This window comes from Protopterus annectens, chromosome 5.part0 (assembly GCF_019279795.1).
Source record: "Protopterus annectens isolate FY-2018-M chromosome 5.part0, PAN1.0, whole genome shotgun sequence".
Lineage (NCBI taxonomy): Eukaryota > Metazoa > Chordata > Ceratodontiformes > Protopteridae > Protopterus > Protopterus annectens.
In genome coordinates, this window is record NC_056735.1 from 89,662,078 (window position 1) to 89,687,872 (window position 25,795).

Below are 25,795 nucleotides of genomic sequence, written 5' to 3' on the forward strand. Positions count from 1 at the left end.
GGAGACCCATACTAGACCTTTCAACTCTAAATACTTACCTGGATGTTCCGAAATTCAAAATGTTGACACTACAGCAGCTTCTTCCCATGCTGGGTAAGAAGACTTAGCTTGTTACTCTGGACCTCAAAGAGGCATACCTGCATGTCCCTATCAGACAAAATTGCAGAAGATACCTCCGCTTCATTGCAGGTTCAACGCATTATCAATTCTCTGCACTGCCCTTTGGCTTATCTACTGCGCCCAGGGTCTTCACAAAATGCCTGGCACCAGTAATTGCATACTGCAGACAAAGAGGAATTCAAATATACCCATACCTGGATGGCTGCCTTATTCAAGCAGAAAGCAAGGACATTCTTTTAAAACATCTGGCATTTGTCAAACACCTTATAATTTGCCTAGGGTACACAGTAAACGAAAAGAAATCAAAACTAGTGCCCGCACAAAACATAATATTCCTGGGTGCCAGCTTGAATACAACGGCCCAGATGGCTTATCTCATGCCAGACAAGCAACAACAGCTGATTCAATATTTCAAAATAATGGCAACAAAGACCCAACTCCCTGCAAGAAAAATTCTGCAGGCCTTGGGATTCATGGCATCTTGCATACTACTAATACCATTTGCAAAACTGCATATGAGGAAATTACAATGGTACCTGAAAAGCGTATGGACTCAGCACAACCACAGCTTGGAAACAATGATACCGCTCATTCCCTGCCTTCAACAGGAGTTTCTATGGTGGGCACAGGCATGTCACCTCAACAAGGGTCAGCCTTTCACCTTACCCACAGCCAGGCAAACTATGACAACAGATGCCTCGGACTATGCCTGAGGAGCACACATGGCAGGACAGTGCATTCAGGGCAAATGGACTACAGATCAAAGGCATCTGCATATCAATCAAAAAGAAATGCTAGCAGTACAGAATGCCCTAACAGCTTTCAAGGACCTCTTACACCCAGGACAACTAATAATAAAGATGGACAATACCACAGTTATGTGGTACATAAACAAGCAAGGGGGAACACATTCCTACTCTCTATGCAGGCAAGCAATGACCTTGTGGAACACAGCACTGTCTTACCAGGTTCAATTACAAGCACAATACCTGCCAGGAAAGAAAAACACATTGGCAGACGACCTAAGCAGAAACATCATGGATCCACACGAGTGGAAACTAGATCCACAAGTATTTATAATGATAGCTCAAAAATGGGGACGCCCAGACATAGATCTGTTTGCCAGCCCCCAAAACTACCAACCTCAAAAATTTTGCACAAGGACATTCCATCCACAAGCTTGGAAAGTGTCCGCCCTCTCATTCAGTTGGAAAACATTAACAGTGTATGCCTTTCCTCCACTGCCTCTTCTAGCAAAGATACTGCTGAAAGCCAGATTAGAGAGGCCACTATTGATACTTATTGCACCAGACTGGCCACGCCAGCATTGGTATCCAATTCTAAGGAACATGGCCCACGGCCCACCATGGATTTTACCACATATTCCTCACCTGCTCACCCAGCGAGACAATCAGATTCTACACAGCCAGCTCAAGACTTTAAACCTGGCTGCATGGCAAATTACCTAAACAACCAGCCAACACCTCTATCCAAAGCTGTTATGGATGTCATTCTGAAGGCCAGGAGACCCAGCACCAGGAAAACCTATTCAGACAAATGGAAAAGATTTTTGGCCTGGAACCAGGCTAAAGACCAAAATCCCCTTGATCCAAACATTCCTCAGATTCTACAATATTTAACTGAGATGTTGCACAAAGGACTTTTCATCTATTAAGATCCACTCCTCAGCAATTTCAGCACATTACAACACGGATCCTCCTTTCTTCTCACATCCACTCCTAAGACAGTACCTCAGAGGGGCTAAGAACATAAGACCACCCAGGAGAGCACCAACACCTACTTGGGATCTCAACTTTGTTCTGGAAAAACTTACACTGCCGCCATTTGAACCAGCTTTTTCAGCTGATTTAAAATTTCTTTCATGGAAAACTGCCCTGCTACTAGCAATAACCTCAGCTAGAAGAGTCTCGGAGCTACAGGCACTAATGGCAGTGGAACCTTTCCTCATTTTTCATCAAGACAGTGTCTCTCTACAAACTAACCCTTCCTTTATGCCAAAGGTGGTATCCAGTGTGGCCCTAAACCAAACCATTCATTTGCCCACCTTTTTCCCAAATCCCCAGAACAAAGGAGAAAGACTCCTGCACTCTTTGGACATTCACAGGCAATTACGTTACTACTTGGATAAAACTAAGGCTTTCAGAAAATCTGACCAGCTCTTTGTAGCCTATGCTGCAGGATCACAAGGAAAAGCCATCTAAAAACAGACCATTTCTAAATGGATAGGGCATTGCATACGTTTCTGCTACACGCATCATGGGAAACCGGTACCTGCTAACATTAGGTCCCACTCCACCAGGGCTACAGCTACATCAGCAGCCTTTCTCAGGGGAGTGCCAACCAAGGTTATTCTGGAAGCTGCAACTTGGAGTTCAGTGCACACCTTCACCAAACACTATCACTTACCTCTATATTCTAAGACTAGAGCTGGTTTTGCCACTGCAGTTTTTCAGGGTCTACTAGCTTCTTCTAACCCTGTTTAACTCCCCCACCCATCCTTAGCTTTGGGATTCAATCCAAGTGTGATGACTGCAGCAGGGTAACATGATGAACATAGTACAGTTTTGTACCTACCATAAATGTAGATGTTAGAATGTTCACCCTGCTGCAGTCCAGGTTACCCTGCCTTCATCCCCTCTGAACTAGCTGAACTTATGTATACCACTCTATCCTATACAACCTCTGTGGTGTATTTGCTTGTGCCTGAAGGTATTGTTTTATATATATATATATATATATATATATATATATATATATATATATATATTGCCTACCTATTGGGGGCACCTGACATCTGAGCCAAGAAAAACTGAAGAAAATGGAGTCGGATGCCTCTTGTATACCCCTGGCACACTGATGTCAGGGAAGAAGCGACAGCAAACGACGCCAGACCAAGACTTTGGAACTCACGCCGACTGCGGGACCGCCTGACGGCAGGATAACCCAAGTGTGATAACTGCAGCAGGGTGAACACTCCAAACATCTACATTTATGGCAGTTACAAAACTGTACTTTGTGTGGGTCATGTAAATCTTACACAGCCTCTGGAATTTTTCATTTTCACGTTGTGTTTTTGCTTGAATTAATCTGATTTGTGTTCTCAGAGCAGCTCTGACCTTTTTAACAGTTGTTGTAAAGCAGCTAACTGAACTGCATGTTTTAAGCCTTCTAAGCTGACAGACCTTCTCCTGCATTCGTCCCGAGGTAACAGAACTATCATTGTAATCCAGAAGCTGATAACTGATCACTCCCTGAGGTGTTATAACCCAAGCGCTGTTAACTAACCACTCCCTGAGGTGTTAAATCTGTCACTGTAACCCGAGCTGTTTACTGACCACTCCCTGAGGTATTATAATCCAAGAGCTGTTAACTGACTACTCCCTAAGGTGTTATAATCCAAGAGCTGTTAACTGACCACTCCCCAAGGTGTTAAATCTGTCACTGTAATCCAAGAGCTGCTAACTGACCACTGCCTGAAGTGTTAAATATATAAACTGACCAGTCCTGCTTCTACTTCAGTGAACTTTTAACAGACATATACGTTGCTTCTTTGGTGTCTGCAGTGGGAAGATGCATGCTTTATCTTTTTGGCAAAATGTGCTTGTGTTGGTTTTAAAAATATTTTTCTTACAATGCAGCACAGAAAAAATCAAACTTTTTTATTCTTGAATTTGCGTTAATGATATTTTTGCTCTCTACTGAGGCAGAAAATGCCTTTGTGCATAACATTTCCCACGTCGGTTCTATAGGTAACGACACCCTTGACTTGTTACATTTTAGCATAGATACCAAAACTTCATTCAGACTGTAATCCTTGAGCCTGGCAAATTAGTGGTACTTCTGTGTTGTAAACGTTGTCAGGGTTTGTAAGACTGTGGTGTAGTCACTGTTTTTCGTAGGGAAAATTGTTAACTATGGATTATGGGTGAGTTGTTACCATGCATCACATGTTCTATACTTCACTGATGGGGTGTGTGTGTGTGTCACACACACACACACACACACACACACACCCTACGTGCCCCACTGTGACATCCCACCTCTGGCCCAGTAATCAAGGAGTCTCAATCCTCACCAGTAGAACCAGTGGGGGACGTGCATTGGGAGGATGACAAGTACACACACAGTATTTCCAGATGCGGCTCTCTGCATGCAGTGTAATTTCCCTTAAGAGCATACAGAGACCACAGTCAGTCTGGGGATGGTTTCTCCCTCTTTCTCCAGATCCCCAGTAAGACTCTCCAATGGCATAGTTATAGAGCTGAGTACTCAGCTAAGTGACCAAGCCAAGACCTCCAGCACCCTCTCTGTCCAACCAGCGCTTCATATCCCTGCCCAAGTAGCTGACACACACACACACTCTTTGAGGTTTGACTTATAATACACACACACACGCCTGGCAAAGGTTTACTATGCCCCCTTCTGCCTGACTGTAAGGTAGTCCCCCTACCACCAGTCACTCCTTATCAGCTTAAGGCTGTTAGCAAAGGGTGTCCAATCTTACTGTGTAATGTTACTGTTGATACAAATGGTAGTTTGACCAAGAGAAAGGCTATTAGGAGTGGGGGCCTACACAGTGTCACCAAATAAATGTGCAAGTAGTCTCAGAAGTTAAATATGTCTAAAATTGATCAGCCACAATGAAATGTTTAAATATATTTAATAATAAATACAATAACAAGAGAATACTACATAAATATGTACAATGATATCAGAGTTCAGTATCACAGGAAATATTTAAAACAACATTGTAGGACAGTCTCAAATAAGTAAAGAAAAATATCTAAGCTAAGCTTTACTATATTCCTGATCCTTTTATCTCTCTCTCCCTGACTTCCCAAATTAATGTCTCAAATATTGCTGCTGGGGATAGCTTGCAGAATGACATAATTTCTTGTCACATGACTTCAGTTCCCAGGCTCAAAACAACCATTGATGTCAGCTGGTAGTATTTAGCATCTACCTGTGAAAATGCACAGACAACGGCTTTTCCCTCAGATCTAAGCAGATCTTGGAAGTCGTGAAATAATTACCCTCCTACACATTTCAAAACTAATAATTATCTCACAGTAGAGAAAGTGCCCTAGTGTAGACAGTATGTCTGTTACTGCACTGAAACTGAAAGACAACATCTTTTTATGGCACAGCCACAAAATAATTAATTTTAAACTATTTTTCTGAAGTTTTGCAAGTTAACCTCCTGTGTTCCTGTTTCCCCTGTTAAAATATATGCATTTAAACAGTTACAATAGTGTATCTACATTTCTGTTCTTTTCTATTAGGGTACATTGTGGATAGATCTTTAAGCTCAGTACTTTACAAAACCTTTTCAACACACGTCTGTACAAACCTAGTTTGATATGCACATAACATGCAGTTCTAATAAGGTTGTAATACAAGCATCTTACATGAAGCATGTTGACATTCACAAATGACACGTAACCATTTACAAAGTTCCAGACAGCTGTGCTGGCAATATCTCTATTTGTCACACTTCTATATAAATCATATTGATATTCACAAATAACATATAATTATTTACAAAATTCCAGATAGTTGGGCTGGCAATATCTCCTTTCGTGACACCCACCAACTAGCTATGGTGCATCTTTGGCCTACATCAAGAAAAGTAATCCAGCACCACCATTGCAGTCATCTACTGAAAAAAGAAAACACACAACTTTCCTGTAGGATTGCCGTAACTTAGAGCTACAATGGAAGCCAGTAAGGCTGCCTCTAAATATATACAATTCATTATTCTTTTATGGCTTAGTGGCCCTGAGTAAATGCCATTGCAGTTAAATGTTCTGCTTCTCAAATAACTTAGTCTCAGTTCTTGGACCTGGATTGTGTCTTTAAAAATGTGCAAAAACATCATATAAAAAGTTGTTCCATGGTAAAATATATTTGATTTATGCCTTATAAAGTTGTTCCCATTACCTCTTGAAACAAATTTGCTAGAATCATACTATCAGGCATCTGTTTGAACTAGAGCTGCTCCTGAACCGTTTTGGGAGGAAAGTACAAGAGGGAGTAGGAATGGGATGATACGAACCCAACGATGCTGGGTATGCAGTGATACAAACGTTAATGACAGACAACGTGTCAGTCACTCAACTTACGAGAGGGAGTAGGAATGGGATGATACGAACCCAACGATGCTGGGTATGCAGTGATACAAACGTTAATGACAGACAACTTGTCAGTCACTCAACTTACGAGAGGGAAGTAGGAATGGGATGATACGAACCCAATGATGCTGGGTATGCAGTGATACAAACGTTAATGACAGACAACGTGTCAGTCACTCAACTTACGAGAGGGAAGTAGGAATGGGATGATATGAACCCAATGATGCTGGGTATGCAGTGATACAAACGTTAATGACAGACAACGTGTCAGTCACTCAACTTACGAGAGGGAGTAGGAATGGGATGATACGAACCCAACGATGCTGGGTATGCAGTGATACAAACGTTAATGACAGACAACGTGTCAGTCACTCAACTTACGAGAGGGAGTAGGAATGGGATGATACGAACCCAACGATGCTGGGTATGCAGTGATACAAACGTTAATGACAGACAACGTGTCAGTCACTCAACTTACGAGAGGGAAGTAGGAATGGGATGATATGAACCCAATGATGCTGGGTATGCAGTGATACAAACGTTAATGACAGACAACGTGTCAGTCACTCAACTTACGAGAGGGAAGTAGGAATGGGATGATACGAACCCAACGATGCTGGATATGCAGTGATACAAGCGTTAACAACAGACAACTTGTCAGTCACTGCAACTTACAAGAGGGAGTAGGAATGGGGATGATACAAACCCAACAGTACTGGGTATGCAGTGATACAAACATTACCGACAGACAACTTGTCAGTCACTGCAACTTGTACCTAGTGGATTAGACCAGTTAATACACTATTTACTAAAGTAACAAAATAAAGTAAGGATTATCGGTTTGCCAGCTGCTAACAGGTCCAGTACTCGATTGGGCTAATGATATACTGTGAAGCCAGGGACATTCATTCTCTCTCTCCTTTTCTCTGCTGACACCACCACTCACCGCAGTGACTTTTATATGTACATGTCCGCAGCGGCCTTCATATGTACATGACTGCAGTGGCCTTCGTATGTACATGACCGCAGTGGCCTTTGTGTGTACGTGACCGCAGTGGCCTTTGTGTGTACGTGACCGCAGTGGCCTTTGTGTGTACGTGACCGCAGTGGCCTTTGTGTGTACGTGACCGCAGTGGCCTGTGTGTGTACATGCTGTACGTGTATGAAGTCTTCAGATAAGGCCATACACTACAGCAGGTTTATTTATTTCCAAGCTGTTTTAAATGTTGGAGTTGAATGAAAACATGAGTATTGTAAAATTAAGCAGAAATATTTTTACTAGAAATATTAATTTTTAACTGATTGTTGGCAGTTTGAAGTGATCTACAACTGTTAAAGTGAAAGCTTTTTGGCATTTAAAATGTTAGCCTGAATATAGTTGCCTTCTTTTTGGTTATAGAAATTGAATGAATGTGCTGCAGGCTTGTTTGAGTCTGGGGATGACCAAGATGTAAATGAAGGGCTCAGAGTTATGAATGAATACGTTGTGCCATGCCTACCACTGTTACTTGTGGATGAAACTGAGGAGAAGGACATTGCAGCTGTGGAGGATATGAGAAATCGCTGGTGCTCGTACCTGGGAGAGGAGATGGAACGTAAGTACCTTTCTACTGCCACTGTTTATGTAAGACTTTCGAAAAGCTACTACTTCTGTCAGTATATTTGACTTACTGTTTGGAATGTGGGATTCTAAGTAGTTAGATTGCAGGCAGAACCAGCGCTACCCAGCATAGGGGTGGTTATGGCAGATGCTGAAAGAACCAGCACCTCCACATATAGGTGTGGTTATAGCAGATGTTGGCAGAACCAGCAGCACCCACGTATAGGGGTGGTATTGGCAGATGTTGGCAGAACCAGTACCGCCAGGTATAGGGGTGGTAATGGCAGATGTTGGCAGAACCAGTACCACCAGGTATAGGCGTGATAATGGCAGATGTTGCTTGTGCTGTTTTCCAAAAGCTTTAAGCTGCTGTGCCTTGACAGACTCTCTCAGTATAGCTTATAAAGTTAAGGTGATCATCTGCTAAGTAGTTTTGTCCTCTGATCTTGGGGTGGATTCTCTCATCTTCCAGTTGACATTCTCTGTGAACCTAAAGAAGATGCTTAACCAGGTGTTTCTGCTGAGGGAAGAATATGCATTTCAGGCAAAGCGGGAGGTGCAGAATTTGTAATGCATAATATGCGACAAGATGTAGCAATAAATACAAAGGGGAGACAGTGATGATTAAAAAATGGGCACATCTTGGGTCAGCAGCCCCTCACACTAATGTCAGAGAGCAGCACAATTTGCTTGGCACTCCACTGGGGACCAGCGGTTATTATAGGCTTGTTCTCAGATTTACTGATATGATTTCTTCTAGATTTAATGACACAGTTTATGGCAGTTTTAGTTATTGTATTTAAAATATAAGAGCTCAGTCTAGCGTTGGATCCTCTTATTTATTTTTCTGTCGGCACTTGAACATCTTGCAAAAGTAAGTCTTTATTTTCTGGCATTCTGCGCAAAAAGGTTGCCTACCACTGTCTTACTTCTGAGGTGGTTGCCATGTCATCAAATTATAACATTTGGGTTAGCTAGTCTGGCCATCGCTTTAGTAGCATTTTTCATCCCTGCAGCAGGTAATGGTGATCACATGTCTGCAAAAGTTGTGGTAAACAACTCCACCCTTTTCAGTTCTTGCCATTTAGACACCTTTAGTTGCTTGCAGTCTTTTTTGCTGTTTACATCTCTCAGTATTTTATAAATTCTTTGGAAATTTATCATTATCCAGATTTCAGTTTTGAAAGTTATATCTTCACCCTCAAAATACATTAATAAATGTGCTTGTGTAATTTTGGTGGTGGTGCTGTTGATTTTGGATTCTTTTACTGGTCATTGTCAGGGTTTACGTAGAGCTTAATGTTAGTGTTTGAATTTAAGAACTGTAAAAGGAAAATTTAGTACTAGATTAATGCATTAATGTTAAAACCTCATTAAAAAAAAAAAAGTTGTCTAATATATTGAAGCTTGAGCAAATGTCATGGTTCCTGCTTGTTAACATGGTAGAGGGAGCGAAAACATCTGCAGTATAGCACCACTATGAAGTTTGAGCAGACATCATGGTCCCTGTTTGTTAATATGGTAGAGGGAGCGAAAACGTCTGCAGTTTAGCACCACTATGAAGTTTGAGCAGACGTCATGGTCCCTGTTTGGTAATATGATGGAGAGAGAGAATGTGAGAGCTTCAGTAGTTTGGAGCCAAAATGAAGCTCCTTTTTCAGTTGCACTGAATTTGTGTTGACTTGAGAAGTTTACTTGCAAAGTAGGTAATTATAAAGCTGTGGTAAAGGAGAGATGCTGATGCTGGAAAGTTGACTGGAAGAACAGCAAGTTTTAGTCATTGAACTGAAAATGTGCAAGGTGGAACAAATTGACTTGGGAGATGGAACTCATCAGAAAAATATCTACGCGACTGATATCCCAGGAAAAAGATGAAATGAGCTGTTTGGGCTTTCATAAAGAATTTGGTGAATTGAACAGGTATGCATTTAAGCTAAATCATGACAAAAGTGGAATGTACACCTTTTTGGTAATGCACTCATGAGTGCTCGTCCAGGAACATACTGAATGCACAAAAATGGGGACTTTACATATACAACGTCCAAGGTTGTTGTGACTGAGTATTCCCTTTGTTCTGAGGTAAGCCGATCTCTTGTTAGTGTACGTAACAATTAGGGAGTATGGGGGGCAGCCCATTGGGCAGATGCGAGGGTCAAGGTGCCGTGCACAATAACGTTAAAGGACAACAGGGACAGACATGATCAGCATTCAGTCGTCTCCTTTATTTCCACTGCTTTGTAATTCTGGGACTCACAATTGCAGGATTTGGCATTGCTCTAGAGACCAAAGTTTGTACTCCTGTAGCAGTGGTTTCTGATACAGCTGTGACTTACATTAGTGAATTTTGAGACATTTAGACATAATGGTAAGGTTTACAAGGTTAAAGTTAGATGGAAAAGGGTGCACATTCCTTGATTGTTTCATTCTTTTTGCTTCTATCAAGTACCTTGCCCCAGAGGCTGCTGTACCTTCATACAGTTGAACCATTTTTTTTCCCTGTGGAATGAGAGCTTTATATCTCCAGGCTAGGCAGGAGCCCTCCATGAACCATTTCCCTGTGGAATGGGAGCTTTATATCTCCAGGCTAGGCAGGAGCCCTCCATGAACCATTTCCCTGTGGAATGGGAGCTTTATATCTCCAGGCTAGGCAGGAGCCCTCCATGAACCATTTCCCTGTGGAATGGGAGCTTTATATCTCCAGGCTAGGCAGGAGCCCTCCATGAACCATTTCCCTGTGGAATGGGAGCTTTATATCTCCAGGCTAGGCAGGAGCCCTCCATGAACCATTCCCTGTGGAATGGGAGCTTTATATCTCCAGGCTAGGCAGGAGCCCTCCATGAACCATTTCCCTGTGGAATGGGAGCTTTATATCTCCAGGCTAGGCAGGAGCCTCCATTATTTCCTTCCAGTCTGGGTAACTCAGTCATCTTTCTTTTCCCAGGTAGGAGTCAGGTGGTCAGGGACAGGCCAGTTTGCTAGCCTAGTTGGCAGGGGTGGACCTACCCTTTTCCTTTAGGAGCACCCCCTTTGTTGATTTTCTGGGCCCACAGGCACTGCACCTCCTTGGCTGCATAGTGCAAATGCACTGTGGCAGTTTGGGATCAGCTGACTTAAAATTCCACTTTGTGAATACAGAGTGCTTTTACTGAGTACCAGCCTGCACGGTGAACCAGAGCCCCTCTCCCCACAGATGGAGGAGCCAGCAGCAGCCACCCACTCCATCCTCCCCAGTCACAGCCACCCACTCCATCCTTCCCAGTCAGCTCCTACAGGCACCTTACCCTCTTACCAAACCCACGCTGTCTGCTGCAGAGTCCAGGCTTTATCTCTGTACACCACACCTGACCCTCTGACCGAACCTGCGCTGTCTGCTGCAGAGTCCAGACTTTATCACTGTACACCACACCTGACCCTCCAACCAAGCTTGAGCTGTCTGCTGCAGAGTCCAGGCTTTATCTCTGTACACCACACCCGATCCTCTGACTAAACCTGTGCAGTCTGGTGCAGAGTCCAGGCTTTATCTCTGTACACCACACCCTACCCTCTGATCGAACCTGTGCTGTCTGCTGTAGAGTCCAGGCTTTATCTCTCTTCACCACAGAGCTGGCCTTATGCTTCATTACCCGAGTCGGGTTGAAATTTCGGGTCTTTCAGAAATGGCTGTTGCAAAGAAAAAGACAGCTCACATAGTTAGAAAGCAAGGTTACAAGTCATTGTCTTTGCTAGCCTAGATTTGTTTTGTGTGGATGGTGCTAGATGCTAGTTGTAAAATCACTTAATGCGCTATCTGACGAATGTTTGAGGGAATGTATTATTTAAAATGGGCAGTATTGCATATATAATTACTTTGAGCTGTTGTGCCCTGTTGGATGGATTGTGTGGAGTTGGGATAATGTATTGTTAGGAAAACTGTAAAATTTAGTGGCATGACTGAGATATACTTCAGGTGTTTTATTTTTGGGAACTATAATACAACTGGGCTTCCAGTGCATAGATTTGGGGAAATGTGTGTGTATCATGTGCAGGTCGTACAGTTGGACCTTCTTTGAACTGAAATTCTTCATTTTTGGATCATTTTAAGGTTGACTGTATGGGCTTAATGTTATCTTTGCAATGTAAAGGACTTTATGAAATGTTGGTGTATAGGAATGATCTCTCTCTTGAAGTTGCTTTAAGTTCTTATTTCAATGTTAATGCAATCTGTTGAAGGACTTTATGAAATGTTGGTGTATAGGAATGATCTCACTCTTGAAGTTGCTGTAAGTTCTTATTTCAATGTTGATACAATCTGTTGAAGGACTTTATGAAATGTTGGTGTATAGGAATGATCTCTCTCTTGAAGTTGCTTTAAGTTCTTATTTTAATGTTAATGCAATCTGTTGAAGGACTTTATGAAATGTTGGTGTGTAGGAATGATCTCACTCTTGAAGTTGCTTTAAGTTCTTATGTTAATGCAATCTGTTGAAGGACTTTATGAAATGTTGGTGTGTAGGAATGATCTCTCTCTTGAAGTTGCTGCAAGTTCTCATGTTAATGCAATCTGTTGAAGGACTTTATGAAATGTTGGTGTATAGGAATGATCTCACTCTTGAAGTTGCTGTAAGTTCTTATTTCAATGTTGATGCAATCTGTTGAAGGACTTTATGAAATGTTGGTGTATAGGAATGATCTCTCTCTTGAAGTTGCTGTAAGTTCTTATTTCAATGTTAATGCAATCTGTTGAAGGACTTTATGAAATGTTGGTGTGTAGGAATGATCTCTCTCTTGAAGTTGCTGTAAGTTCTTACTTCAATGTTAATGCAATCTGTTGAAGGACTTTATGAAATGTTGGTGTGTAGGAATGATCTCTCTCTTGAAGTTGCTGTAAGTTCTTATTTCAATGTTGATACAATCTGTTGAAGGACTTTATGAAATGTTGGTGTGTAGAAATGATCTCACTCTTGAAGTTGCTTTAAGTTCTTATTTCAATGTTGATACAATCTGTTGAAGGACTTTATGAAATGTTGGTGTATAGGAATGATCTCTCTCTTGAAGTTGCTGTAAGTTCTTATTTCAATGTTAATGCAATCTGTTGAAGGACTTTATGAAATGTTGGTGTGTAGGAATGATCTCTCTCTTGAAGTTGCTGTAAGTTCTTATTTCAATGTTAATGCAATCTGTTGAAGGACTTTATGAAATGTTGGTGTGTAGGAATGATCTCACTCTTGAAGTTGCTTTAAGTTCTTAGTTCAATGTTAATGCAATCTGTTGAAGGACTTTATGAAATGTTGGTGTGTAGGAATGATCTCTCTCTTGAAGTTGCTGTAAGTTCTTATTTCAATGTTGATACAATCTGTTGAAGGACTTTATGAAATGTTGGTGTGTAGAAATGATCTCTCTCTTGAAGTTGCTGTAAGTTCTTATTTCAATGTTGATACAATCTGTTGAAGGACTTTATGAAATGTTAGTGTATAGGAATGATCTCTCTCTTGAAGTTGCTTTAAGTTCTTATTTCAATGTTGATACAATCTGTTGACCACCTTCATTTAATTTGGATTCCATTATTAGCTTGGATCTTCCATTATTCATTATTCCTTTTGCTTTGTCATCCGTGGTTTTTTCTTCTTTATCCAGTTTCTTTGCCTGGATATTCGTAGCTTCCCATCCTTTCCTTTCAGCAGTTGGCTGCAGACTGCTTGGATTATGCATGGGGTTGACAATTGAAGAAACTTTCAGTGAAGACCTACTGGTCCGTTGGAGATGATTCCTTCATGCTGTAGTAAAGAGATGACATCAATTGTAAGGGCAATGGCAGCTCTCCAGGACAGTTTTATTGCATGGCTATTGCAGGTCAGTTGAGTACCACAATGCAGTTTGTTGTCTGCAAGCAGGGGGGGCACAAAATCTTATCAGCTATGCAAGTAGCTGCAGTGTGGAAGTGCCAAATCACCACAACCTGATTATTTCCACAGTTCATTTCCCAGATCAACAAAATCTATCGGAGACTGATCCCACTTGCTCATGAAAGGCAGCTAAACCCACCATTCCTTATCTACAAGTCCTGAGCCTTTCAGCTCCGGTAGAGAATTGGTTAGCTCCACATAGCTTTTCTTCGCAGATATTCCATCTTTTTGTTTCACCGAGAAAGTTTAACACCAGAAATTGAAAAGCTACCCCCTTACTTTCCCCTTTTTACTTTTCTTTCCCTATTTACTCTTGCACTACTACCTCCCTCCTCCGTCTCTCATACCTTTATATTTCAACTGCTCCTATCTATACTATCAATTCAAAAGTTCTTTTGAGCACACCTTGATAAATCATATGACAACTTTTGGCACTCTGTGCCTAGTATATGTATTATATGTATATAGCAACCCTGTCAGTTGCATGTATTTGTATATAATAACTCTGCCAGTTTTATTAACTTAATAAAATAAGAACCTGCTTGGAGTAAATATGCTCTCCGAACACGCTAAAATCCAGATAAGGTAACCAAGAATAAACGCCAAGAGCAAAACACAGTAGGTAGTCCAAAACGGCATATAAATGTCCTCAATACTTCAATAGGTTCAGAGGTTCGTACTAGGCTATCTGCCCTAGGGCATTTATAAGCCTAGCCAGAGTGTGTGTGGCTTTCACCACCCCTTAGGATGAGAATACTACGCCCTTTTAGGGTTTAGTTTACTGTGCCTCTGTCTAGCAGTGGCACAGAGATGACCCCCTGGGTAAACCTACGATCTCCCATCCACCTGTCAGGATTTCTCTTGACTAGAGTCAGTGAGGGGCTCTGCCTAACATAGAATGGGATTCTGTTCCAGAGTGTAGGGAGCCTCTGGATTATGAATCTGTCCCTCCAGCATGTCCTATTTATTTCTGTGTTGAGGTTTAAGTCTCTTGCTCTCGTAGCTCTGATGGATTTGGATTTACTGAGGTGGAGCATGTCCATTAATTCTGGATTGGACATGGCCTTGTACGTCAGGCACAGATCCTCTGAGTAGGCGGTATGCGACTGAATAGAGCTGGAGTTTTTTCAGTCGGGCAGCATATGACATATGTTTAAGACCCTTTATCCTCTTGGTGAGGGACTTTTGGGGTCTTTCCAGCTGCTGCAGGTGTCGGGTGAGATGCATCCCAAATGGGGCATTGTACTCAATCATTGGCCTGATAAGAGAAGGGGCACAATGACCTCTCGATCTAGATGTGAAACCCTTCATGATAAGGTGGGCATTGTACTCAATCATTGGCCTGATAAGAGAAGGGGCACAATGACCTCTCTTGATCTAGATGTGAAACCCTTCATGATAAGGTGGGCAATATAGAAGGTTTTCCTAACCACTTTGGCAATGTGAGTGTCAAATGAGAGGTTACTGTCAACCTGGGTCCCTAGGTCCCTGATTACCTCTTCCGTACTTAATGGATTACCACCTATGTGGTAATTTGTCGGTACCTTGTTTTTCCCAAAGGGTATGACTATACATTTTTTGGCGTTCAGCTTAAGGCCATGACTCTGGCACCAATTATCCGTATCTATGAGGCCTCTCTGAAGGATGTTTGTGTCCGCTGGAGTGTCAATTATGGCGCCCAGTTTGCAGTCATCTGCGAACTTTGTCAGCCACAACCCTCCTATGTTTGCCTGTACCTCGGAAAAATAAATGCCGAACAAGAGGGGTCCCAGGACTGAGCCCTGTGGGACACCACTTGTGACTGGCTTAGAGTCTGACATAGCTCCAGCAACTCTGACCCTGTGGGTTCTGTTCTTGAGCCAGTTTGCAACCCATCTTGTGATATATGGGTTTACATTTAAGCTGGTGAGTTTGTCTATGATGCCCGAGTGGGGTATTGTGTCAAAGGCTTTTGCAAGATCAAGGTAGGCTGTGTGAACTGCCTTACCCTCATCAATGGCCTTAGTGACTGTTTCAAAAAAGTCGACCAAGTTCAAAAGGCAGGATCTGCCCTTGACAAAGCCAAATTGGGTAGGATCCAATGTCTGTAGGTCCCCAATGTCTTTGTTTATGAGTTCTATAATGATCCTCTCCATAGCTTTGCAGACCAGGCTCGTCAAGCATATGGGGTGGTAATTTTCAGGGTCCGTAGAAGTACCGCCTTTGTGAAGTGGGACCACTGTTGCCGTACGCCACTCTTTGGGTACGTATCCTGTAGTGAGGCTAAGATTAAACAGCAGCCTTATGTGTGGGTTTAGTTCCTCTTGGAGTTCATGTAGCACACAGCCCGGGACACCATCCGGTCCCATTGATGCTGTGTTTTTAGCTTTAGAGAGGGCGGGTCTCACCTGGGCATCTGAGATGTTAGGGAGGCTACACTCTGCTGGGATAGTTATTTCTCCTTTTGGGGGGGGGGAGGAGAAATTTGCACTGAACCTGTCTGCCAGAATGTTGGCAATGTCAGTGGGTTCAGTGTATTTTGTGTCATTTTGGACTAACTCTGAGCATATCTGGGAGTTTCCACCCAGGTTTCTAACATAGCTAAAGAAGGCCTTGTGATTGTCTTTTGTGTCTTTTGTGATTTTTCTCTCAAAGTTGGCCTTGGATGATTTTATGAGTGATCGTAGTTTTTTGCTAGTACTGATCAGAGATGCCTTCCCTTTTAGGGATTTTGCTCTGTCATGTAGTAGCTTCCTCCTCCTGTTGTATAGTTTGTTTATGGCTGGGGTCCACCAGACCGGGCGCCTGCCTTTGGGGGAATGGATCTTGGTTTTAATTGGGATTGCATGATCCATGCATTCTTGAAGGTGCCCATAGAAGGCATTTGCAAAGGATTCAGCAGTGTGGGTTGTGGATGTTCATCGTGTTTCACTGTTGCAATCATAACTGTAGGGTGCTCCTGCCGGCAGGCAGCCCGAGGTCGGCCAGAATCCCAAAGTCTGGGTCCGGCGTCGGCTGTACAGGCCAGTACCCTGACGTCAGTACGCTCTGGTACATAGCCCTCAGCCGACGCCATCTTCTCTAGTCTTTCTTGCCGTGCGGTGGAAAGCAGCTCGCAAGTCGTTGGTTGGCGATTTTTGAACAGCGTTTTTGGTTGTTGTCGGTCCGAAGTTCTTACTTCTCTTCTCAAAGCTAAGTACCCCGTTGGGGAATCTTTTTCTTGTTCCTCCGATGTCAGAAAAAGTTAATAATTGTATTACGTGTGGGAAACAAATACCTCATAAAGATTTCCACTCTTACTGTCTACCTTGCTTAGGCCCTGACCACGACGTTTCTTGTTGTCGGTTCTGTGCCAGGTTTAATTCTCGTACTATTAAATGCAGGTACGACTGGGCTCTGAATTACTTTGGCAGACGCTTCAATTATAGAATGTCGTCGGATACTACCGGAATTCAAAAGAAGCGCAAAGACAAGGACAGGCCTCCGAGGTCCAAACAGGACTCGTTGCAGCTGGAGCCAGCGTCCGGTTCGGCTGTCGTCAGTGAGGCGCTTTTGCAGCCCCTGTCGTCCGCCACTTCTGAACCGATGGCCGATACGGACTCCCATGGGGAGCCATCAAGACCTTCTATTTTATCTGCTGCAGGACCTTCGGACGTCGCTCCCTCGGATGGGTCGGAACCGCTGTGCAGGTACCGGCTTCTGAGGGGGTATTCAGGCCTACTCACATCACTATTTCAAAGGCAAAGACAAAGACTCCTGTTAAGTCCAAAGCTCCTGCTCAAGCTACTTCTGAATCTACTCCCAGGACACAAAAGCAATTGTTAAGGATGGCTGAAGATTTGCTTACTATGATTAGGGGTTCTCACCCCCCCCCCCTGAGAAAAGGCCTCGACAGGATGTTCCTATGGATTCCTCTGACCAGGCTTCTATATCTTCTGTCTCTTCCTCTGATCAGGAATATTATTTAACTCCTTATGAGGATTCGGATGCTGAGGACTCCTTGCCCTCTGCCTCTCCGCCTGAAGATTTTTCTTTTGGGGAAACCTTACATGAGATGAGGGAACATTTTCATTGGGAAGGTCAGGATTATTCTGCTTCCAAGAAGAGGCTTAGAGAATTCCTTCTTCTTCCTCAACATAGGCCTTTGGCTATCCCTCCTGTTCTTGACATTTGTTCTTGTTTAAGAATCCTTCTGCAGATCCTGAAACTATATCTCAGGGCTCTAAGGCTGCTAAAGTTGCTACTTCTAAGAATCCTATTCCCTCTGAGAAGGATTCTCGTGCCTTAGATAGGTGGGGTAAAAAGGTATATACTTCTGCTACCCTTTCGGTTAGGGCTTTAAATTGCCAGTTTCATATGTTTAAGTATCAGCAATTTATTTTGTCTGTTTTAAAGCAAAAGCTTGCCTCCCTTCCTGCATGTGCAGAAGATAAAGAACTACAGGATGTATTGCATGCAACTGAACAACTGAACAAACATAGCTTGCATTGTGGTTTTGATGCTTTGGATGCTTCTTGCAGGGCCGCAGCCTCTGGTACTGTTATCAGGAGACATGCTTGGCTTCATGAGCAAAGTTTACCTGAACAGGTTAAGGCTAAATTATTAGATGCCCCTGTTCAGCATGATGTTCTTTTTGGATCTAAGGCTGAGGAGGTTATTAAAAAGATGGAAGAAAAGGCAAAATCTATGCAAACTGTGAAAGATTTCTTGCAAGTTCAGCCTCCTAGATTTTCCAGGAATTGGCCCTCCAAAAATTGGTCCTTTCCCACGTCTGACAGGCCTCAAAGGGGAAGATATAGATGCTCCAGAGGCCGTGGCCAAGCTCAGGCCTCCTACAGATCGAGACAATGGACTGCTTCTTCACCTAGAAGGGGAGAAGACAGATCCCAATCTCAAAGGAAGCAAACTCAATGACTCTCTCAGTTGGGCTACAGGACTTCTTTACCTGGATGCTCCTCTCAGAGGAAAACTTTCTCTTTTTTACAGAAGTTGGACTCATATTACCCAGGACAAATGGGTATTGGACGTGATTTTATAGGTTCATAGGTTCATAGGTTCATACTAGGCTATCTGCCCAAGGGCATTTATAAGCCTAGCCCATAGTTATGTGGCTTTCGCCACCCCTTTAGTTTGAATAAAAACTATGCCTATCATTTTTCTGTGCCTCTGTCAAGCAGTGACACTGAAGTAATCCCTGGGGTATATCTGCGATCTCCCATCCATTGGTCAAGATTCCTCTTGAACAAGGCCAGCGAGGTGCTCTGCCTCACATGTACCGGGATTTTGTTCCACAGCATAGGGAGTCTCTGGGTGATGAATCTGTCCCTCCAGCACGTTCTATTTATAACCGTGTCAAGGTTTAAGTCTCCGCCCTTGTGGTTCTGAGGGATCTAGATTTTTGAGGTGAAGCATATTCATCAAATCTGGGTTTGACATGGCCTTATATGTCAGGCACAGGTCACCTCTGAGCAAGCGGTATGAGACTGAATAAAGCTGGAGTTCTTTCAGTCGGGCAGCATAAGACATATTTTTGAGACCCTTTATCCTTTTGGTGAGGAACTTTTGGGGCCTTTCAAGCTGCATCAGGTGTCTGGTCAGATACATTCGAACGGGCATTGTACTCAATCATAGGTCTAATGAGTGATGAGTACAGGGGACGATGACCTCCCTTGATCTAGATGTGAATCCCTTCATGATCAGGTGGGCGATATAGAAGGTTTTCCTAACTACTTTAGCAACATGAGTGTCAAACGAAAGACTACTGTCAACTTGGGTCCCCAGATCCCTGATGACTTTTTCTGTGCTCAGTGGATTGTCACCTATATGGTAGCTAGGTAACCTTGTTTTTCCCGAAGGGTATGACTATGCATTTTTGGCGTTTAACTTCAGGCCATGGCTCTGGCACCAGTTATCCGCTTCTGTGAGGCCCTTCTGGAGGATATCTGTGTCAGATGTGTTTTCGACTATGGCCCAGTTTGCAGTCATCTGCAAACTTTGTCAGCCATAACCCTCCTGTGTTTGCTTGTACTTCAGAAAAGTAGATGCCGAACAAGAGTGGACCCAGGACTGAGCCCTGTGGGACACCACTTGTGACAGGCTTTGAGTCTGACATGGCTCCAGCAACTCTGACCCTGTGGGTTCTGTCGCTTAGCCAGTTTGCAACCCATCTTGTGATGTATGGGTTTACATTCAAGCTGATGAGTTTTTCGATGATACCTGAGTGGGGTATTGTGTCAAGGCCTTTGCCAGGTTGAGGTAGGCTGTATGGACTGCCTTTCCTCATCAATGGCCTTGGTGACTGTCTCGAAAAAGTCAACCAAGTTTAAGAGGCAGGATCTGCCTTTGACAAAGCCAAACTGGGTTGGATCCAAAGTCTGCAAGTTCCCTATGTCTTTATTTATGAGTTCCATTATGATCCTCTCCATGGCTTTGCAGATAAGGCTTGTCAAGCTAATGGGCGGTAATTTCCAGGGTCTGTGGAGGCACCGCCTTGTGAAGTGGGACCACAGTCGCCGTCGCCACTCCTTGGGTGCGTATCCTGAGGTGAGGCTAAGATTAAACAGCTGTCCTAACTGTGGGTTTAATTCCTCGTTGAGTTCATGAAGCACACAGCCAGGGACACCATCCGGTCCCATGGATGCTGTGTTTTTTGCCTTAGTGAGGGCAGTTCTCACCTGGGCGTTGGAGATGTTTGGGGGGCTACAATCCTCTGGAATAGATATCTCTCCTTTTGGGGGGGGGGGCTACAAATTCCACTTTCATACCTTGCCAAGGGCTTTCGGTTGGCCAGATCTGCCAAAACATCAATGGTCAGAGGCCTTAAATCAAGTGGATGCTCTTCTGGCCATGAGAGCCATAGAGCCTGTTCCACTCTCAGAGATGGGAAAAGGTTTTTATTCAAGACTGTTTCTGGTTCCAAGAAAGCAAAGCTCATGGAGACCTATTCTGGACCTTTCTGTGTTAAACACCTTTTTGGAAATTCCAAAATTCAAGATGCTTACTCTGCAGCAGCTAATTCCAATGCTCTCTCAGGACGCTTGGATGGTGACATTGGATATGAAGGAAGCTTATTTACACATTCCCATCAGGCAGGAACGCAGGAAATTCCTCAGGTTCAAGGCAGGTTCGAGACACTTTCAATTCTCTGTACTGCCCTTTGGTTTATCTACTGCGCCCAGAGTCTTTACCAAGTGCCTGGCACCAGTAGTGGCTTATTGCAGACTCCAGGGGATTCAGATTTACCCCTATTTGGACGACTGCCTTATTCAGGCAGACAGCAAGGATCTTTTACTTCAACATCTGGATTTTGTTCAACGTCTTCTTCTCCTACTGGGATTTTCAGTGAACAAAAGAAAGTCACATTTGATCCCTTCTCAACAAATGGTATTTCTGGGAGCCCTCTTAAATACAACCTTACAAAGGGCCTTCCTCACTACAGAAAAACAATTACAGCTGGCTTCAATTTTCAAGACTTTGGCAACTCTACCTCCGCTCACTGCAAGGAAATTCCTGCAGGCACTGGGCTACATGGCTTCCTGCATTCTGTTGATTCCAAATGCAAGGCTTCATATGAGAAAGCTTCAATGGTATCTGAAAAGTGTGTGGTCGCAGCATTACCACGATCTGGACACTCTGATTCCTCTGATCCCCTGCCTCCAGAAGGAGTTCCTTTGGTGGTCCAGGGAGTGTGCGTTAAACGAAGGAAAGCCTTTCCGTCTTCCTCAACCTTCTCAAATCATAACCACGGACGCCTCGGATTATGCTTGGGGAGCACATTTTCTAGGCAATTGCCAGCAGGGAACCTGGACAAAGGATCATCTTCACTGGCACATCAATCTGAAGGAAATGTTGGCAGTTCAAAATGCTCTTCTAGCCTTCAAGAACCTTTTTCATCCAGGACCTCTTTTGATTCGCACAGACAACACCACAGTCATGTGGTACATAAACAAGCAGGGGGGTTCTCATTCGTACCCCCTTTGCAGACTAGCTATGGCTTTATGGGACACAGCTCTAAATCTGAATCTACATCTCCAGGCCCAATTCATACCAGGAGAACAGAATCTCTTAGCAGACAGCCTGAGCAGGAACATTGTGGATCCTCACGAATGGATGCTAGACACCAACTTATTCAACAGGATTACTGCAGTTTGGGGATGCCCCCAGATAGATCTGTTTGCATCCCATCTCAATCATCAGCTGCCTCACTTTTGCACCAGGTCATTCCACAAAACAGCTTGGAAAGTGGATGCCCTGTCCTTCAGCTGGAAAAACCTTTCGGGTTATGCCTTCCCTCCTCTTCCTCTACTTCCTCGGGTATTACTAAAGATAAAACAGGACAAGCCCAAGTTCCTCATCTTGATTGCTCCGAATTGGCCTCGACAGTTTTGGTATCCAACTTTAAGGCACCTGTTCTTGGAGCCTCCTTGGATTCTCCCTCTGAACCCTTCTCTTCTGTCCCAGCATCAGGGTCAGTTGCTACATTCCAATCTCAAGACCCTTTGCCTGGCAGCTTGGCTCTTCAAAGGAATTTGATTTCTTCTAGTCTTCTCAAACAAGTTTTGGATGTTCTTTTGGAAGCTAGACGGCCTAGCACTAGGAAATCCTATGCCTCTAAATGGAAGAGATTTTGCATTTGGATGCAGGGCCGAGGTTTGGACCCTCTGGTACCTGATCTCTCTTCTATTTTGCTTTACCTTTCGGATCTTTTGTCTGATGGACTGTCTTTTTCTTCCATTAAGATTCATGCTTCTGCTATTTCTGCTCATTTCAATACTGATCCCCCTGTTTTTTCTCATCCTTTGTTGAGACAATTTTTAAGAGGGGCTAAGAATTTAAGGCCTCCCAGGACCCCTCCTGTTCCTGCTTGGGATCTTAATTATGTTTTAGAAAAACTTACTTTGCCTCCTTTTGAGCCTGCTGCTTCTTCGGATATTAAGTTTTTATCTTGGAAGACAGTTCTTTTGTTAGCTTTGACTTCTGCCAGAAGGGTCTCAGAGTTGCAAGCTCTCATGGCTGTGGGAACCATTCCTTATTTTCCACCAGGACAGAGTATCCTTGAGGACCAATCCTACTTTCATGCCTAAGGTGATTTCGAAAGTGGCTTTAAATCAAACAATTCACCTTCCTACCTTCTTCCCTAATCCTCAGAATAAGGGGGAAAGGATTTTGCATTCCTTGGATGTGCACAGACAGTTACGATTTTATTTGGACAAGACTAAAGAGTTCAGAAAATCTAACCAATTGTTTGTTTCTTTTGCCTCCAGTTCTCTTGGTAAGGCTATTTCCAAACAAACTATTTCCAAATGGATTTCTTATGGAATAAGATTTTGTTACACTCATCATGGGAAGCAGTTTCCAGGTACTGTGAGAAGTCATTCTACTAGAGCAGCTGCTACTTCTACAGCTTTTCTCAGGGGAGTTCCTACCAAGGATATTTTGGAAGCTGCCACTTGGAGTTCTGTGCATACTTTTTCCAAGCATTACAATCTCCCTTTGTATTCTAAGACCAGGGCAGGCTTTGCCTCTGCTGTTTTGCAGGGTCTTCTTGCTGCCCCTTCTTCTGTCTGAACCTCCCCCATTTTTCCACTGCTTTGGGATTCCACCCTACAGTTATGACTGCAACAGTGAAACACGATGAACATAGTACAGTTGTGTACACCTACCATAAATGTAGATGTTCGAGTGTCTTCACTGTTGCAGTCGGTGTTTCCCTCCCTCCTATCCCATCTTTTTCTCTCCTTTGTGGTGTATTTGTGTTTCCTTGGTGGATTCATTTTTTTTTATTTATTGGGGGACTTCTGACATCTAGGGCAAGAAAGGCTGGAGAAGATGGCGTCGGCTGAGGGCTATGTACCAGAGCGTACTGACGTCAGGGTACTGGCCTGTACAGCCGACGCCGGACCCAGACTTTGGGATTCTGGCCGACCTCGGGCTGCCTGCCGGCAGGAGCACCCTACAGTTATGACTGCAACAGTGAAGACACTCGAACATCTACATTTATGGTAGGTGTACACAACTGTACTTTTCCACTGGCCTGGGGGCCTTGAAAGATACCACTTCAGTCTTAAGAAGTGTGAAGTTGGCTTTTGAGAAGTTCTTCACTGTGGTCTTTTGTGCAGGGGGTGGCGGCGGGATGTGGATTTCCAGTGAGATTAATTTATGGTCTGATCTTACCAAAGAGGGATATACTTCCTGTGTGGAGCATTTTGTCCCCATGTTTGTGATGATCAGGTCTAGTATATTGTCTCCTCTTGTGGGAATGGCGACTAGTTGTTCCATTGCATTTGAATTTATGAATTCTAGGAACCTTTGGGCTAGGATGTTTGGGCTTGAGTAATGTTCCCAGTCTATGTTTGGGTAGTTGAATTCTCCCAAAATGATGGTATTTGGATAGACATTCATACTCTCCAGTGTCTTCAGGAAGGTTGTGTGGGGTTCCTGAGTTTGAGAGGGTAGTTTGTAGCATGCTACAAACTGTAAGGTAGTTTTGCCTATGGTTAGTTGCACCTGGATGGTCTCTGATGCTTCGTGCATTGCCACTAACCTGGAGGTGTGGGTATCTTTGATGAATATGGATACTCCCCCGCCTTTTGTGGTTCGGTCCAAGTTTTGGGGCCGGAAAGCATGATATGAGGTAAAACCTGATAGTGCTGGGGTGCTCTCAGGAGCCTTGAACCAGGTTTCAGTCACTGCACAGACATCGACGTTCTCCATACTGAGGAGGGCTTCGAGGGCGTGCATCTTGAGGTTTAGACCTCTGGCATTGAGCAGCATTACCCTTAGTTTTTTTCCACTTGTGTTTTCTAGGGAGGTAGGTTTGTCATTTGAGCCTTGCCTAAAAAAGGCACTATGGGGGTGGCAAGAGCCTTGGCCAATATCCGGAAGCCCAGGGGTGACAGGTACAAGCCATCCCTTGCGAAGCAGCGTGGCTTGTCAAGCATGTCATCCCAAGCAGACAGACATTGAATCCCCTTTGAATGACACCAGTAATTAAGCCAATTGTTAAAACTGATCATTTTGTCTTTGTACTGTGGCATCATTCTTGATGAGGGTAAGATGCTGCTCAGGGTCAGGGTCATACCGGCCTGGGCTACATAATCAGAGAGCTCCTCTGTCTCTTTTCATGTAGTCCAGGGAGGTACGTCTCAGGTCGTTCACACCGGCATGTACAATGACTGAGTCATATTTGTACTTGCTGTGGAGTGACCTGAGTGTTTGTGTTATGTGGCGGATTCTAGCTCCCGACAGGCAGCTTACTGTGACCTTTTCCTTGTTCAGTCTGGTGAGCGGGACGTCAGTGTGTCTGACTATGGAGTCACCTATTACAAGTGTGTCTGGCATGTTGTTTGGCCTTAAGGGCTGTGACTGTTTAGCACACTGACTTTGTGAACTGTGTGTTGCATGTGCTATGTCTTGAGGTGGTGGTTGCTTGAGTGTCTGCTTTGGAGGCCTCTGTTGTTTTGGTAGATTTTTAATCAGTGCCTCTGAGTATGTTTTTGTGTGTTTGTGTTTGGTTTGCAGTTGTGATAGTTCTATGTGAGACTGGGTTTGTGGTGTGCGTGGTTACCTTCTCCTCCTGACTGGTCTTGCCAGTACTGAATTGAGAGAGCTCAGCCTCCAGTTTGGCTATATAGTTGCATCTCTCGCATATATTTGTATTTGTTGGGAGGAAGAGAGGGTTGTCTCTGTACATGAGGCAATTGTAACATTGCCTCAAGATTCCCAGATTCACCAGCTGAACAGGAGAGGACGCCAGCAACTGACCCTTCAACATGCTAGAAATAGTGAAAAAGATTGCTGTGTAACTGAGTCAGAAAGGACCTATAGGGAAATGGGTACTCAAGGGAATTTAGGTGAATGAAGTACTTTCTTTTGTTTAAGAGTGCTTTACCTGTATAAAAAAATACTTTAGGAGCAAGTGCTGAGCTTTTCAGATAGAGTATAGGTTGTTTAGATTGCAAGTAGAACAGTTCTAAGGGAAAAATTGAACAGCAGACTTGGCGGAGCCAGAAAAAGTTTAACCTTGTTTAACCGGCGCTGCGCTATGCGCACGACCGCGCAAA

At 43.6% G+C, this 25,795-nt stretch overlaps 1 protein-coding gene across 1 annotated transcript in view; it reads left to right on the forward strand.

Annotated features, from left to right (window-relative positions):
- The window catches only part of USP25 (ubiquitin specific peptidase 25), a 2,531,105-nt gene that overhangs the window by 2,454,723 nt on the left and 50,587 nt on the right, over window positions 1–25,795 (forward strand). Inside the window, exon 26 of the mRNA XM_044071806.1 lies at window positions 7,672–7,867. Coding sequence (XP_043927741.1) covers window positions 7,672–7,867 — 196 coding nt within the window. The remainder of the gene's footprint in view (window positions 1–7,671; window positions 7,868–25,795) is intronic.